Source organism: Anguilla rostrata, chromosome 12 (genome assembly GCF_018555375.3).
Source record: "Anguilla rostrata isolate EN2019 chromosome 12, ASM1855537v3, whole genome shotgun sequence".
Taxonomy (NCBI): Eukaryota; Metazoa; Chordata; class Actinopteri; order Anguilliformes; family Anguillidae; genus Anguilla; species Anguilla rostrata.
In genome coordinates, this window is record NC_057944.1 from 534,844 (window position 1) to 552,297 (window position 17,454).

Consider the following 17,454-nt stretch of genomic DNA (forward strand, 5'->3'; position numbering starts at 1 on the left):
GGACACAGGTGAATGCCTGACTTGTTTGTATTCTGGACACAGGTACATGCCTGACTAGTTTGCATTCTAGACACAGGTGAATGCCTGACTAGTTTGTATTCTGGACACAGGTGAATGCCTGACTAGTGTACATTCTGGACACAGGTGAATGCCATGCATCTTCCATTGAAATACCAGTCTGGTAACATTTCCCTCAGTCCAGTGTCCATTTTTGTTCGCCGCAAACTACCTTTTCAGACCGTTTATGTTTGCAAACGTTCGAAGCGAACACAAAGCTAACGGAAAAAAATTTGAAATAGTTTGCAAACGTTTGCCTTGTTCGCTGAACTTGAACGCCCGTCTTAACTGCCTCCCATAAAACTCTGGTGCCACTGACTGACCCTTTGTTCATATTATGAATTCTGCCCATTGAACATTCACTTGTTCAATGAATTGTTCATCCTGTAATAGCGAAATATTGAAACATCATCTGGCTGCTCTTGGCTTCTCCAGGTGAGAGGGGAATTTTTGTAAGCATTATGATCGGAAAGAACCACTGGAAGGTGTAGAGATCTTGTGGTATAGTGTACTTGTGGCGTAGTGTACTTGTAGAAACTTTGCGGTTACTTTCACTCTGATGCTAAGGTTTAATAGGAGTGAGGTTTAAATTCAGTAGGGCTAGCTGAACTTCCACTGCGATGGTGACAAAAGATAGCCTATTTCTTTCTTGCGTATTCATGCTTAACTTCGTAATAAACAAATGCACTGCTTTAAATTTTTATTGTCTTTCTGACAACACTTTTACCCGCTAACATGGTCTTATAATAAAAAGAACACAGATTTATTCAATAGTGTAAATCTTGTGCTGCAGTACAAGTGGTAGGCTGTTCATTCAGCAGAATAGTAGCGGGTTCCCCACTTTGTAAAGTAGGCCTCTTGATGTGCAGAAAACAAGGAAGGTAAGTAAAGGCCTAAAATAGAATGTGCTATGAGACCCCCAACAAAAGACTGAAGGCTGTAACATGCATCCATAACTTGGACTACACAGCCTATGTGCCATTACCTAATTTAACACCTAAGCACTTTTATTAAAGTATATGAGCATGTCTACATGCTGTGGGGTCAGTCTGGTTAGAGTATATGAGCATGTCTACATGCTGTGGGGTCAGTCTGGTGTGCAGTCTGCTGAAGTTGAGACAAGCAACTGAGAAGTCGCACTCAGATGGCACTGATGTTATTGGGCAAATAATGTTTGGCAAATGATGCCAGTTGAGGGAACCGTGACTCGTCAACTTTCCACCAGTCGAGGGGATTTGTGTATAATGATGGAGAAACATGTCTTTAATGTAAAATCTAATTGCCTATGTTAGGTTATTCATTGAAATTGTTTATGGAAATTTAACCATTTAATCAATATAATTAATTCTTATTAACAACCTTATTAATAATGAACAGTTAATAGATTACCTGTTAACATCCCTAATCTGGAAAAAGTTAGCCTATGTTTTACATATAAATTCCAGGTTTCAATCAGATGTAGCCTACTTAGTCACTCTAAGGGCATAGACTGCTATTTAATCAGCAGAAACCTTCCCAAATTAATCTGATTTCATGTCATGACACAGTCAGTTTTTCTCTATCACAGGTTGTACACAATGTGACACAGAAGTGTTTCATTGAGTGATTGATGCCATAGATTGCAGTGGATTGGTTATCCATCCTCGTCATGCTAAAAGTTCAAAAGTGAATGAAAGTCGATTGTACAGTTGGACGCAAGCAGATTCTTTGGACTGAACCTCCCTTGTCATTCCATACCTTTTGCTGTTACCTTATTTTCAACTCTTCCAGTGTCTGACTGATTTGCTTGAATCAGGCTCAACTTGAACTTGCTTGAGTTGCATTTGCTTGTAAAAACCATATTTTGGCTGACTTCATGTGTTTTGGAAGATCTCTGAGCTTAAGTGTGGCCTTCTGAATTGACAGGGAATACTGCAGCTTTGAGATAGGCCTGTCTGGACGTTTTGTTAAGAGAAAAAAATTGCAACATTTATTTGACCAAGTGTTAATGTGAAAAGTTGTTCTGTGTGTTAAAGGGACAGTTTACATTCTGGCAATTTTTGCTATTATTTCAGTTTTAGTAGGCCTATATGTTTACAAATGGCCCAAACAGTTTGTTTGTTAGTGGAGAATATTTTGGATACTTGACCAGCTGGCTTTACTGAGGCTGGTACAGGGCCATTTTTGGTTTTGTGGTCTAAAGCAAAATACACTTTGCTAAACTGCAGTGCTTAACTCCAGTGCAGCTTGTACTGCCAGGTTATGTTTCTGACACTAGCCATTGTAAATATGGCAGGTCGGCAGAAACTTCAGTCAGTTCTTAATATCCTTCATTACGCTTTAAAACTGATGTAATAAAAAAAATGTCCTAAAACTATGCATAAATGAAAACATGGCAAGAATACGACAACATAAAGCTTGCTAGTGTAGCTTGCAACTTCCCCAAATCTTTTTAACAGAAGTTCTACATCTTAATTAAAGGAGTAACATGGTGGTTGAACGTGAAATTTCCCAGTTGTAAAAGCAAACTAGCTAGCTAACCTTATCGATAACATTGCCTTATGAAAGCAAACTACCTAGCTAGCTAACTGAATATAACCAGAAATAATCTAATAGTCCTTAAAAGGCACTCTAATTTAAGTGAACCTAACGTTAGTCAAATATTTGCATTGTCTTGCCTGTAAGCCAGCGGCGCAAACTATGGATCTCGAGTTATCCATGGGTTTACGGGGTGTGGAAAGGGGAGTGGTTACTGTATTTGTGACGCACCAAGTTGACAACTTTCTCAACCGGTTGAAAATAGGACGATAAATTTAAAATGCATATTTCTCCAAAAATACAGAACGGACATATTTAATACTTTACTCATTGTGTTTCTTCAATGCCTCTTGTGCAAATAGCACATAAAACCGAGAAAGTGTGAGAATCACCATGGTACTCCTTTAACATTGGCGTCGATGCTGGTTTCCATCAGTAAAATGGCTGCCCGTGTCTGTCGTCCACAGGTGGTTGGTGTGTCTCTCGGTGCTCTTGCAGTGGCCCTGAACCCTGTGTAGGTAGCACCTCCAGCCCTCCATCCCTGCTCCTGCCAGGATGTCCAGCTCTGGGTCCTCAGCCAGCCAGGGGCCCTTCAGCAGTGAGCAGAGCTGCTACCCACCCCACTCCACCCACTACACTTTCACCGCAGGGCGCCACCATCAGGTACATCTGCTGCTCTGCACCCAAAATAAGGCCACACCTCTCCTTTCCCACTTAGCCAACCCTTGTTTTTTTGAGACTCACATTAATGGAGGGAAAAGGTGAATGTGAGTAGCAGGTCACTTTTTGGGAGGGTCTTTTGCATTGCGAGTTGGTGAAAATGCTGAATTTACAGTACAGGCCAAAAGTATTAGGCTACCTGTAGTTTAAAAAAAAAAAAAAAAAAAACTTTGGGTAGAGAAGAATTCAGGTAATATATGCACATTTTTTTCAATTTTACCTGCAATAACAAAATGATTACTTTTGCTTAAAAAAAGTTTCCTCAAAATAGTCCTCTTTGGCTTTAATTACTGTTAAATTACTTATTGGAAGTCTATCCAGTCATTTTGCCACGTGGGAGGTGGAGGTGTGGGATGGTAGGTGCAGGGGTAATTTAAATCGAGTGAAATCATATCCGCCTTAAGGTTTTTAACCCCTTTGCGCACATGCCAAATCTGGCCAATCCTTGCCCATTTAGGGAGTACCCTATTTAAAGCTTTATAACACCAGATGTGAGCATTACAGAGACTTGAAAATGGCTTAAATGAAGCAAGACATTTGTACCATTTACAATACTAACTAAGATTAGTTTATGTTCGTAATTTAGGAAGAAATGAAGTGCCACAAATGCAATTGTCTAGGCAAAAAATCTAAAATGAATTTGGTCTTTTTTAGTTCAATGAAATACTGCGAAATTGCAAATATACATCAGGTTACACTATACATGTCCTGGATCAAAAACTCCTTGACCACAAGTGCGTCAAATCAAAGGGTGGGTACGCAGAACTACTGAAGATCTATGAATCAAAAAGTAAGCAGTGTACCCAGTGTCTCCAGATCTATCCAAAATGTATAAATTATGCTGTGGCAAACACGCCTGCCACAGGCCACCGAAGTGGCTTTCTTTGGGGCCCTCCAGCACAGAGACACAGGGAGATGATGTTAAAACAGTCCACATTTATTCCACGAGGGTTTGGCAAGATGGTATAGCCAAATGAGCAGATGTTAAACCCTGTCATGACAGAGAGCTTCTGGTGTGGGTGGGGATGGCAGATTTAAACCTGTGCGCAGTGATTACCTCACTACGCACAGGTGCAGCCACTCCTGTTCCTGGGTCCAATTAGCCTGGCCAATTATCTAATTCTTCACCAATTATCCAATTGGCCAGGTCTAATTAGCTTGACCCAGGGCAGGTGTGGCTGCTTAAACCAGCCATCCCCACACCACATACCCCCAACGCCAAACTGAGGCCAGGGAGAATCCCTGGCCGAAGCCTCCCACCCCTGCACTCCCAACAAAGCAAAAGACAAATAAAAAAAAAAAGAATAAAAAAAACTGTAAACACGCTAAAAAAAAAAAGTCAGGGTGGGTGGCCCCGGAACAGTCCAGTACATGCTGTGCCCCTCCTTCTGACGACAAGGCAGCCCTTCTTCCTCCTCCCTCCCGGAGCACGGGAAGTCCTGGGCTGCTCTGCTGGCTGGTGGGGGCGTCACCGGCTTGGGCTGTTCCAGGGGCTGTGGTGGGGTGGCTGGGCTGGTGGGCTGGTGGACTGGCCGTGTGGTGCTGGGGACCAGGAACCCTCGTGGCTGTGGTGGCCGCCAGTCGGCTCTGCTGGCAGGCGGCTGCAGGCTTATCCCCTCATGGGCTCCGGGCAAACCAACCAGGCCAAAACAAAGAACTAAAAACAACCAAAACGGACGAGAAAGGAAGCAAAACGGCGCGGCCACCGCTCGTGCGCCGCCCGTGGCTGACCCGCCTTCCCGGCCAAGTCCAGCTCACGGCGCGACCACCTCTCGTGCACCGCCCGTCGCTGACCTGCCTTCTCGGCCAGGTGCAGCTCCTCAGCATCCCAGCTCTGGATTGCCTCCTTCCCCTCCCTGGTCATCTTCAGCTCCCCATTTTTGGCCCGGAGGATCCACCCGAAGCCCTGTCGGGAACACCTCAGCCGCCCCTCCTCCAGTGTGCTTCCTGGCTGGCCCTCCTGTGCCTCTTTGCTGTGCCGGAGGAGCCCCACGTTGGGCGCCACTGTGGCAAACACGCCTGCCACAGGCCACCGAAGTGGCTTTCTTTGGGGCCCTCCAGCACAGAGACACAGGGAGATGATGTTAAAACAGTCCACATTTATTCCACGAGGGTTTGGCAAGATGGTATAGCCAAATGAGCAGATGTTAAACCCTGTCATGACAGAGAGCTTCTGGTGTGGGTGGGGATGGCAGATTTAACCTGTGCGCAGTGATTACCTCACTACGCACAGGTGCAGCCACTCCTGTTCCTGGGTCCAATTAGCCTGGCCAATTATCTAATTCTTCACCAATTATCCAATTGGCCAGGTCTAATTAGCTTGACCCAGGGCAGGTGTGGCTGCTTAAACCAGCCATCCCCACACCACATATGCATTGCTGTAAATCACAACATAATCATGTATTTCACTACAAATCAACTGTTTGACTGAAGAAACTCACTGTTGCATCATTTTCAAGTGGGAATTACAAGCTTTCTGTCAGTACAGTGGCTTAAAATATCTAGGGGTCCAGAAATATATCCAAAATGCTTTTTGTCCATTATCAAGCATATACGTGAGCCTCTTATGAAGCTTTAATGTGAAACATTGATATCAGATAAAAAACGTAATGCAAAAACATTATCATATTGTGGTACAGTACCTAAATGTGTAATCATTAACTCTTGTATATTTTTCTGTACTCTACAGTATGTGATGTTTTCTTGTATTGGGATGGGACAATATTCAACTGTCCACCACATTTTGGCAATGTTCCAGTTGAGGTTACATCCGGACAAGGGGCAACAACTCGCCTCTATGAGTGAAGCCTTTTACCCCAGTGGCTACTGCGTGAACTGCAACACCTGGTTGCAAAAAGAACTTGAAACCCCGCCCACCCAATATTAAGTCAATTGGGAAAGCCTGAAAAGAGGCCAATTTTCTCTGAGGAAATATAAAGTCAATACATTTTTTACACAAGAAATGATGGTTTAACTAGTTAATCCCATCCCTTGTAATGTCTCCCCTGGGCCTGATTTTTAAAAATAATTCCACCAAAATTCCCAAATCTGGGTTAATTTCAGTGCGTGCAATGTGGCTTGTCCTACTACCGTATGACCATATAAGGATTTCCCCATCCTCGCAGCCAGGCAGAGTGCTTCAGCGGCAGGTGTGATGCTGTGTCGTTTTATTCCGATTAGCTAGCTACATATGATCTCACCATTTAAAAGTCCAAGGTCCAAAAATGTTGTGTGCTACGTTCAGCTGGTACTAACCACTATTCTAAGGATTCTTCTCTCCAGTTCTTTCGGTTAATTTGAGACATTTTCAGATAAACAAGGTTCTATGTCAAAATGCGATTTCTGGCCAGTTTGGGGTTTCAGTTGATTCTCATGAAGTCTTGTCTTTTATAATTTGTATATGTTGTTGTTGGTGAAAACAGATTTGTAAGCAGTTTTGAAGCTTCTTTAAAAAGACAAACTAGCGGGATTTGCTTAGCTAGGGGAGCAAGCTTACTGTCTTGCTATCGATCTATCTGTCTAGCTAACTTGCTAGCTAGTTATCTTGTGATACATCTGTCTAGCTATCTAGAGTTCTGTTATTTATCTGTCCATATAACTAGCTGGCTAGTTAGCTAATGATCTATTTTATCTATTTTTCTATGTAAATATCGTAACACTAAACGTATCTTGCACAATTAACTTTTTGAAATGTTATGACAGTACGGTTCTGTGGTTGCAAGGCCACGCTTGTTGTCCAGACGTGGATTTTCCTGTTGTCTGGGACTCGTCTTTCGCTCCACTGCGCTTGCGTTGGTTGCAACGGGCAATGTGGCTGCGCCCTAGTTTGGGCTTCATGCGCCAGTGAGCACTAACCATAGCAAATCAGTGGGTGGACGTCATGGAGCACTTCGTCCATATGTTTATACGGTCTATGCATCCGGTACATACATTAAACACAAACTACTTAGCAAACCAACGAAATCTTACGTTACAGTGTGAAATATCCGCAATCTAAAATACCACTAACCTTTTTAAAGACACTCAATTTCAAAAATAACATATATAACCAAAATATTTTCAGCAGTAACACTTACATTTGGACAATGAAATCTTATCTGTGTTCAGTAGATTGAGACAGAGACAGAATCAATGCTGTCGCTCCCCAGTTCTAACTTAGTCCAGAAAAGAGTATATCAGTTAGGTATATCAGGAAAAGTATGCCTTAGCCATGCTCAGAATATCTCAAGAATTATAGTATTTTACCAGAAATTAATCGATAAAATGTTGCCAGTTCCAGTGTCTTTTACTGCTACCACAGACTGAATGCGTAATACAGCTATAATGAGACAAAACTTCTGAGTTGGAATAGTGTTTTTACGCTGTAACACACGATTGCAAAAGTAAAGTTAGAGATATTATACATCGTTAGAAAGCTTATTCTGTCACCTATTGGATCGATTAACTGTCGATCAAGCCAGTTTGTACTAGAAAAGACGACAACACGTGTGGTATTACGCACAGCAATTTTGGAAGGTACCCAGGCGTCACAAATAAGAGTATATTTCACAAACGGATTGTCCAAGACAATATATGACCACTACGTCTGGAAAGGGACATCTCTACATGTAAAACCAATGGTAAGGTTGTATATTTATTCCATATTTATTCGCAGATATAGACAGTAGAATGACATGATACAATTTTAGAAAAAATTCCTCTTGTTTATTTCATTGTTCAGTGAGCAGCTTTTTTCACAGCTGTACTGGCATACCTTCGGCTATTGTTGGCTTTATCAATCAATCAATCAATCAATTTTTATCTGTATAGCTCTTTTAACAAAGGAGCTTTTTCACAAAGCAGCTTTACAGAGAACCGGCCCCCAAAGAGTAAGCCTAGGGCAACAGTGGCAGGGAAGAACTCCCTGACTGATAGCAGGAAGAAACCTTGAGCAGAACTGGACTCAGAGGGGGAGCCCATCTGCCGCGGGCAGGCACCGGTTTGTTATGGAAAGTCAATAGTGGCAGGAGGCGGGGGTGCCCAGCTGGTCTAGCTGGTCTAGGGCTGGAGCTCCGGGCCGGGGGGGGTGCTCAGCAAACTTGGGCTAGAGCTCTGGGCAGGTGCCTAGAGCTGAGGAAACGAGAAAAAAAAAACATTGTTAGGGGGTTCAAAAGGTAGATTAGCAAGCAGAGTAGAAGAGACAGAGGTGCCTGCGTGCAATAAGGAAAACCCTGGCAGAATAAGGCTATCGCAGCATAGCTAAGGGAAACAGAGGCAGGGGCCAACGCAGCCATGGGGGCAGGCTTGAGACAGTCATCACCAGACCATGACCAGTTCAGCTTAACACAGCATGTTTCCACAATTTGTTCCATCCGTGAAAAACGCAGAAGCACGGCTGAATTACCGCACTTCTCCCTCGGGTCCCGCAGAAAAAGAAAAATTAATTTATTTGTCCTTTTACAGCAACAAAAGATGAATGAAAAGTGGTTGTAAATTAGTCCTTGTAGTCAAACTTAACGAAAAACTGGTTACAAAAAGAATTGATGAGGAAGAGCGTGGTCAAAATAGTGTTTTTTTACCAAGCTCCCCCTTTTCCATCGGCTAACCCGAAATACAACTGCGCCTCACGTCATATAGCCTTTGCCCTCTCACGTCACCTCAAACGTGGCATTAGGCATAAGAAACATAAGTATAATTTAAAACCATTAAACATAATCCTCAAAGGCCATACCTCAAAACATAAATCTTAATTCAGTATGTTAAATGAAAATGGCTAACATTCCGGCCCCTAATTTTTGTATAACAAATAATTATCAAAATTATACATCAATAGCCATTAAGTTACTCATTCATACATCATCATACATCAACCAAGAATAAGCGCAAAGCATCCAAGTATTGTACATCACCAAAGAAGTGTATATCATCATCAATTAGTATGTAATCAAGCATAACATAGTTTTAGAGGTTTAGAATCCATACCAAAGTCCATTCAAGTGTGTGTGTGTATGTGAGAGTCCTTGAAAGGGGTCCACCAAAAAGAGAATTGAAAAAACTCAAAAAATTCTTCAGTCATAAAGTCCATGATAGCAAAAACTTTGAGGTCAAGATTTCAAAGTAAACATAAACATTTAAGCACCAATTTGTACATTAAAGAATACATTCTTATGCATCTACTGTACATCATTTCATTTACATACAGCATGCATTCAAGTGTGCTTTAAGATCAGCTTCCATTTCAATATTCAATAATGTCAAACATCCAACCTCAAGTTACATACACATCAGCTAAGGATTGTCAAACCTATTCTGCTTCAAGCAAAAGGCATAACTTAGTAATAGGCCTTTCCAATTCATTGGTTTGCGTCTTAACACGTACTCTACGGACAAAACCTTTATAATCTTTCATAGTTTCTATAATACGCCCCATAGACCATGAATTTCTGGGAGCAGAATCATCAATTATAAGGACTAGATCCCCAACTAAGAAGCTTCGGTGTGGTTTATTCCACTTTTGACACTGTTGCAGTATGGGGAGGTATTCTTTCGCCCATCTTTTCCAAAATAGATCACTAATATATTGTACTTGTTTCCAGTGCCTTTTTCCATATGTCTCAACAGACTCAAACAGACCAGGTGGTAGAGTGGGCTTCCCTTTTAACAGTAAAAGGTGATTTGGCGTTAATGCCTCAAGATCATTCGGGTCATCACTGGATGGTGTTATTGGTCTATCGTTCGAAATAGCCTCAACTTCACAAAATATGGTATTGAGTGCTTCATCATCAACCATTTGTTGGTTGGTGACAGAGCAGAGGACCCTTTTAGTTTTTGCACAAGACGCTCCCAGACACCACCATGGTGAGCTCAGTGAGGTGGGTTAAAGGTCCATTTTATTCCATCCTGTGTGAGTGTGTTCTGTATTTTGTTTTGATTCATGTTTTGTAGTGCCTGTTTTAATTCACGATTTGCACTCACAAAATTTGTTCCGTTATCTGATCTTATTTCTTTGACCTGTCCCCTTCGACAAATAAACCTTCTTATGGCGTTGATGCAGGAATCTGTGTCAAGTGTATGGGCCACTTCAAGATGGACAGCACAGCATGTTAGACAAGTGAATATGACGCCATACCTTTTAACAGTATTCCTCCCTCTTCTTACCTCAATAGGTCCAAAGTAATCCATTCCGAGCAGAGTGAATGGAGGGAGGTCCATTGAAAGTCTGTCAGATGGGAGGTCAGACATTTTCTGTTTTCCAGGTCTCTGACGCTGTCGGCGGTATGTCATGCATTCGCTGATGACCCTTATAGCCAGTGAATTGGCATGAGGAATCCAAAACTGCCGTTGGTCAGTGGAAAGCATATGATTCCTCCCACTATGGCCAGCTTTTTCATGCACACAGCGGAGAATGAGCTCTGAGATGCTACTACTCTTTGGCAGGATAGCAGGATGCTTCGCCTCTTCAGGTAACGCAGATTTGCTCAAGCGACCACCTACTCTTAGGATGCCATCAACCATCACAGGACCCAGTTTGTGCAGATGACTGGATTTCTTTACGGCCTTTTCATTGCTCAAATTTGAGATTTCCTCAGGAAAGTGCTGCTTTTGCACAAAACTGACTACTGTTTTCTCAGCTTTATCAAGATCCTCCAGTGAAAGTTTGTGAGTCAATTCTTTCATTTGGACTTTGGGTTTGACATCTAATATGGTGTTATTGTCAGAATGTGTATTATTTGTCTTTTTCTTTTCATCACACCTCTGTTTTAGTGTGTCTTTAAACTTTAAAAGCCGTGCCACTGCTCGTTTCAGGTCTGTCCATTTGGAAAAGTATGAAAGCAGCTTGCTGGTGGGACAAGACTCTTCCATTGGCTGAACAGATGTGACATGAACAGAAGCTTCTTGCTTTATCTCAGGGTCACCATCCGAAATGACATCCATCTCTCCAAGTGTTCCTGGCCATTGAGAGTGTTTGTGAAGCAATTCCGGCCCATTGATCCACGTTTTGCACTGAAGGAAAGCTTTGGCTAAACTGCGTGAAGCTGCATCAGCTGGGTTCTCCTTTGAAGAGATATGCCTCCATTGCTCTACCTTTGATAGAGAGTGAATAACTGAGATTCGATTTGCAACATATGTCTTAAATCTTTTGCTTGTGTTTGCAATCTATTGCAGAACTGTCATGCTATCTGACCAGAAGATGGAATTTGTTAATGAGAACTGCAACTCTGTTTTCAGCATGTGATCCAGTCGTACAGCTAAGACTGCTGCTGCTAGCTCCATTCTGGGGATGGTAGTACACTTAAGAGGTGCTACTTTGGCTTTTCCAAAGGCAAAAGACACACAGACTTCACCCTTACCATTTGTGAGCCAAAGGTAGGACACGGCGCCATACCCTACCTCACTAGCATCACAAAAGTGGTGCAGCTGTGAGGTCACCAAAGTCTCTAGGAATAAAGATTCTGTCAACACTGAATGTGTCCAGTAGGTGGAGTGAGCCAAGCCATTTTTCCTAAGTTTGAGCTACATCATGCAGGATTTTTTCATCCCAACTCAGTTTCAACTTACATAAGCTTTGCAAGATCTGCTTTGCTACAAGTGTGATGGGAGCCAAAAAGGGGTCATAAATTGAACATACAATGGACAGAATGCCCCTTTTGGTTATCTGGTGATACTTGATTGCTATGCTGAAAGTAAAGACATCTCTTTCAACGTCCCATTGAGCACCAAGAGCTCTTTCCATTGACAGCTGCTCCTTGCTCAGATCCACAGTACTCACTTCTTTTGCTCTATCCTCTTCAGGAATGGCAGAGAGGACAGTACGATCATTACTGATCCATTTGTTTAGATGGAAGCCACCTTTTGAACGTACTTCAGTGAGCTGTTGATACATAAAGGTAGCCTGCTCTGTACTGTTGACTGCTTTTAGGCAGTCATCTACATAGAAGTTTTGTCTATTCATCTTGATTGTCATCTGCTGTTTTCAGCAAAGCAAATGTTGCGCAGCTAGGTGATGATTGTGCACCAAAGATATGCACAAGCATCCTGTGCTCTACGAGTTCCCTAGAGATGTCTGCATTTGGCCACCAGAGAAAGCGCAAGAAGTTGATGTCTTCCTTTGCTGCCCGGACCTGATGAAACATCCCTTCTATATCAGTGATGAATGCAACAGGGCTTTGACGAAAGCGGAGCAATACGCCAAGTAGCGTATTTGTTAAATCAGGGCCTTGGAGCAGTTCTTTATTCAAAGAGGTTCCACCAAATGCTGCTGTGCTGTTTCTTTTTGCGTGGGTGGTAGACACCATGGTGTGGCACATACCACACCTTGCCAGTCTCAGGCTGCAATGTCAGCATACCCCTTTGTCATGACATCATTCATGAAGGCTTTATATTTGTTACAGAACACTTTATCCTTTTCAAACCTTTTCAACAGATGTTGAGCTCTTTGTTGGGCTATTTGCCTATTATTGGGCATGATCACATTGGTGTTACGAAACGGAAGTTTCAAGCGGTAACGACCATCTTTGAGTTCAGCTGAATCAGATACTATTCTCAAAACTTCTGATCTTCCTGTGACAATTCATGCTTTTCTCCATGATGCTGTTCCATGAAGTCATGATTGTAATATTTTATTAACAGGTTTTCCAAGTTTGCGATGGATATTCTATTGACTTGAACAGAAGAGTCATTGACATTTCCATTCCCCCCAAAGCCAAGTGGGCCATTGATAACCCAGCCAAGAAGGGTTTTAACAACATAAGGTCCACTACCTACACTGTTTATTATTTTCCAGGGTTCTAAAGCTCTTGGAGCATTGACACCTATTAGTAGCCCAATGCTAGCGTCAATTGGTGTCAAGTCAACTTCCTCAAGGTAAGACCATTTCCTTATATCCTTCACTTTTGGAATGTTGTCATGTGTCACTGGAATTGATTTTTGTGTAAAAACATCAGGCAGTTTGAGAAATGTGTCACTGTCTAATGCAGCTACTTCTATGCCAGATATTTTATAACTGGTTATTGGTTTTCAAAAGTATCTCTGTTTTTTTACCAGGGGCGTGAAGCTGCATGGACAACTCCTCGGTACAAAATGTTGCCGAGCTTCCCGGGTCTAGGAAAGCATATATTTGTATGCATTTTGTTCCTTTCTCCAGTTTCACTTTGACAGGCACGATTGCTAGAGCACACTCTTTTGTTCCAGCCAGTAAGGCTACTGGTTGCCAGAGAGACAACTGCATCGGAATCAGCAGCTTCTTTGATGTCATTCTGAGGCTTTCTTTGATTTTCCTTTGTTTGCATGTGCAAGATTGTGGATGACTTTGTTTACACACATTGCAAGACATGCGCTTCTGACAACTTCTGCTCATGTGTCCTCTTTCTAAGCACCCAAAGCACATTCCTTTAGCTTTCAAGAACTCCACCTTTTCGTTATTTGGTTTGGTTTGAAATGATTTACATACTTCCAATGAATGATTTTTGTTGCAGAACATGCAGGGCTTTGTAAATGCACTTGAACTACTGCTTGTGGTTGGGGCTTGTTTGTTATTATGTGACTGCAACTTTGTTTGCCCGGACATTGACATTGGTGAAACAGCCGTAGCAAAACTGCTCCCCCTGCTGTTCGATTTTGAGTAAGCTTTGTGTTGCCTTTTTGATTCTGAGGTTTTATTCAATGGACTTTGAATTTCCCCAAAGATTGGATCCAGCATTATTCTAGATTGTTTATCAATAAATGCAAGTAAATCTCTAAATGTGGCTCTCTGTTTGTGTTTGTCATAGATATTACGAGTTGCGAGACTATTCCTTTCCGTGCATAAAAACTGGGACTATGTAAGGACTTTTATTTTAGCTTCGGCTTCAGCTATTTTGGTCTGCAGTTTAAGTTTTTCTTTCTTTGCTTTTATTCGCACTTCTTCCATGTATCACTCAAGTTGCTCGTCCAGTGGTCCTGACTTCGCCACCAGTATAGCGCGTTGTACTCGAGCTTCGGACAGAGCGCTAGACGCTTTGCTGCCCCTACTGGAAGCCTTACTGGTGGTCTGTGAAACTCTGTCATGTGGCCATACGGATTCAGCAACAGCAGCACCTTGCAAACCATCAGCCTCTTGCACAAGTTCACCACCCACCTCATCAGCTTTAAGCCAAAATTCAACATCGTTAAGAAACTCTTTGAAATGTAACAGTTTAGGTGCATACCAATCATTATGATCATGTTCCTTTTCCTCATCAGGCAATAAAGATTGAACAGTCATTTGTAACTCCATAAACTCAGCCAAGTATTTATTAAAGACATCGACCTGTTGTTTTACGTCTTCATTTGTGTCACCAGCCACGATAAGAGCATTTATTTCATTACGCTTTTGCGTGAGGACACCCAGCTTTTCTCTACGTGATGCGATCAATTTGAACAGTTGCTTTTCCTTCCCAACCACCATCTCATCATCGTCTACTTGTTCCTGCATTTTTACTCTTTTATTCTTTTCAGAGCGCAATCACCATTTAACAAGATTCAAACTTTCTTCCATTCATTCAAACTCTTCCTGAGCACGGCGGCCCATATTTTTTAGTCATAGTCAACACCGTATTACTCACGGTTCACCACGGGTGGTCTTCCAAACTTAAAGTTCCTCTTTTCCAGTATTCAAGGCTCCAGACTCCATTATCCAAGCACTATTTTGACTTTGTGCTTCGACCATTTGTTCCAAGCCGTGAAAAACGCAGAAGCACGGCTGAATTAACGCACTTCTCCCTCGGGTCCCGCAGAAAAAGAAAAATTAATTTATTTGTCCTTTTACAGCAACAAAAGATGAATGAAAAGTGGTTGTAAATTAGTCCTTGTAGTCAAACTTAACGAAAAACTGGTTACAAAATGAATTGATGAGGAAGAGCGTGGTCAAAATAGTGTTTTTTTGTTTACCAAGCTCCCCTTTTTCCATCGGCTAACCCGAAATACAACTGCGCCTCACGTCATATAGCCTTTGCCCTCTCACGTCACCTCAAACGTGGCATTAGGCATATGAAACATAAGTATAATTTAAAACCATTAAACATAATCATCAAAGGCCATACCTCAAAACATAAATCTTAATTCAGTATGTTAAATGAAAATGGCTATAACACAGCACTACCAATGATGATCCAGTGATAGCACTAACCGCTCAGTCCACCAGAGACTCTAGCTATGCCCGCCAACCACTCCTGCCCCTCAAATATATGTTTTGAGCCTAGCTTTAAATAAGGTGATAGTGTCTGCACCCCGTACATGGACAGGCAACTTGTTCCACAGGAGGGGAGCACGATAGGAGAAGGCTCTACCACCTATGGTACTTTTAGCTATTCTAGGAATAACAAGGAGGTCTGCACCCTGTGAACGGAGTGTTCGTGAGGGAATATAAGGAAGAAGTAAATCATTTAAGCACAAAGGGGCAAGCCCATGTAAGGCTTTAAAGGTAAGAAGTAGTATCTTATAGTCTATTCGGAATTTAACTGGCAACCAGTGAAGCAATGCTAACACTGGGCTGATGTGATATCTTGTTGCTACGATGGAATACGATTTTTTTAGTGGTAAAATAATGTTTTCATGTATGCCCAGATAGACACTATTGTCCAGTGTGTCATGCGTGGGGGGTGTAGTTACAGATGAGACTGCAGGGAGGGGGTGCTTGGTAAATGCACGACCAGTGCGATAATGGTGGCGCTGCGAAACTCTGTATTCAGCAAAGTTGTCCTGAATCATCTACTAATAAAGCTAGAACACAGAGTTTGTGTTTTCAACTCATAATTTGGTTGCAGGAGCACAGAATGTCTGAATGTCCGAATGTCTGAATATAGGCACACCGGCGTGCGGACCATTAGAGGGTGTGTGCTAAGTGGTTAAAATCCCAGGTAGCTTAATACTTTAGCCTGTAATGCAAATTAAATAGGCGCAAAAGTTGCAAGAAATATGGCAAAGAAGTAGTAGTTAGGCATCGATGTGCAGAGTCAAATAAACATATTGTGGCAAGAAGGTTATTCCCAGTGAGAAATTGCTGAGAAGCTGAAGATTTCCAGGTGCAGTGTTCAGTACACAATACATCAAGAGGCAACAGAGGAATATCTTGTCTACCAAAAGATAAGATGTCAGGAAATTTAACTACCCCTCCACCTCCCTCCCACCCCATTTGCAAAATTATTGGATAAACCTCCAATAATTTGCTTAATTGTAATTAAAGCCAAAGGAGGCTATTTTGAGGTAAACCCTGTCTGAGATTATTTTGAAGTAAAACTCATCTTTTTGTTTTATTGTAAGTTAGAAATTGAAAAACACTTTCAACTTTGTTTTGTTATTCAGTAAATGTGCATATATTAACTAAATTCTTCTCTACCTGGGTTTTTTCAAAAAGCCACATACTTTGGCCTGTACTGTATTGTGTGTACTGGTGTGTGTGCTGTATTGAGTATACTGGAGTGTGTGTTCTGTATTGCACACAACATTGGTTGGAGGAATGCAAGGGAAGCTCAGCACAGCCGTGGACAGGTCAAGTATTCAGGAAGATCAGGTATTCAGGAAGAAGATGATGTTGGAGCCAAACTGTTTCAAGCACTGCTGTGTGATTTTCCTACTTAGGTCAGCCATCGGCTCAATGGGAAGACAAAACCTTAAAGTAGTCGTAAATTTCAAAGAAATGTATTGATGACGCCAAGCATACATTAGGTCTTTAGACTTCACTTCATATTGGTAAAATCTGAAGTTTAGATTTTCATGCTATTGTCTGAAAAAAGTGCAATTTTGCATTTTTTTTGCAAGTAACATTTGATGCTCTTTTATAATTTTGGTATAAATTCATTAACATACTTTTGGAGAGAAGGTTTTCCAAGAATTTAACATGCAACAGAAGTGACTGAATAATTTGTGTAGAGAGTATTTTTTTTAAAGGATCGGCTAAAAACAGTTAATTGAGAATTATTGTGCTGCTGTTACTGCCAGTTCTCTGCTGTGCTCTCTGTGAATCTGAGTTCCCTGTGTTGTGCTCTCTGTGAGTGTGAGTTCCCTGTGCTGTGCTTTTTGTGTGTGTGAGCTCCCTGTGCTCTGCTCTCTGTGAGTGTGAGTTCCCTGTGTTGTGCTCTCTGTGAGTGTGAGTTCTCTGTGCTGTTTTTTGTGTGTGTGAGTTCCCTGTGCTGTGCTCTCTGTGAGTGTGAGTGTGAGTTCCCT

The 17,454-nt window shown here is 41.9% G+C and overlaps 1 protein-coding gene and 1 long non-coding RNA gene across 6 annotated transcripts in view; both read left to right on the plus strand.

Annotated features, from left to right (window-relative positions):
* LOC135236708 (nuclear receptor corepressor 1-like) overlaps positions 1-17,454 on the plus strand; it is a 124,797-nt gene that overhangs the window by 6,432 nt on the left and 100,911 nt on the right. Inside the window, 1 exon segment of the mRNA XM_064303205.1 lies at positions 3,042-3,237. Within this exon segment, the coding sequence (XP_064159275.1) occupies positions 3,130-3,237 (108 nt within the window). The 5' untranslated portion in view covers positions 3,042-3,129.
* Positions 10,749-14,014, plus strand: LOC135236378 (uncharacterized). 5 transcript variants are annotated; one of them, XR_010324568.1, is made up of 3 exons: positions 10,749-13,137; positions 13,318-13,859; positions 13,896-14,014. It is a non-coding gene; the product is annotated as an uncharacterized LOC135236378 (long non-coding RNA). The 5 variants fall into 5 exon arrangements; XR_010324565.1 differs by having other exon boundaries at positions 10,749-12,161; positions 12,252-13,137; positions 13,318-14,014; XR_010324567.1 differs by having other exon boundaries at positions 10,749-11,640; positions 12,067-13,137; positions 13,318-14,014.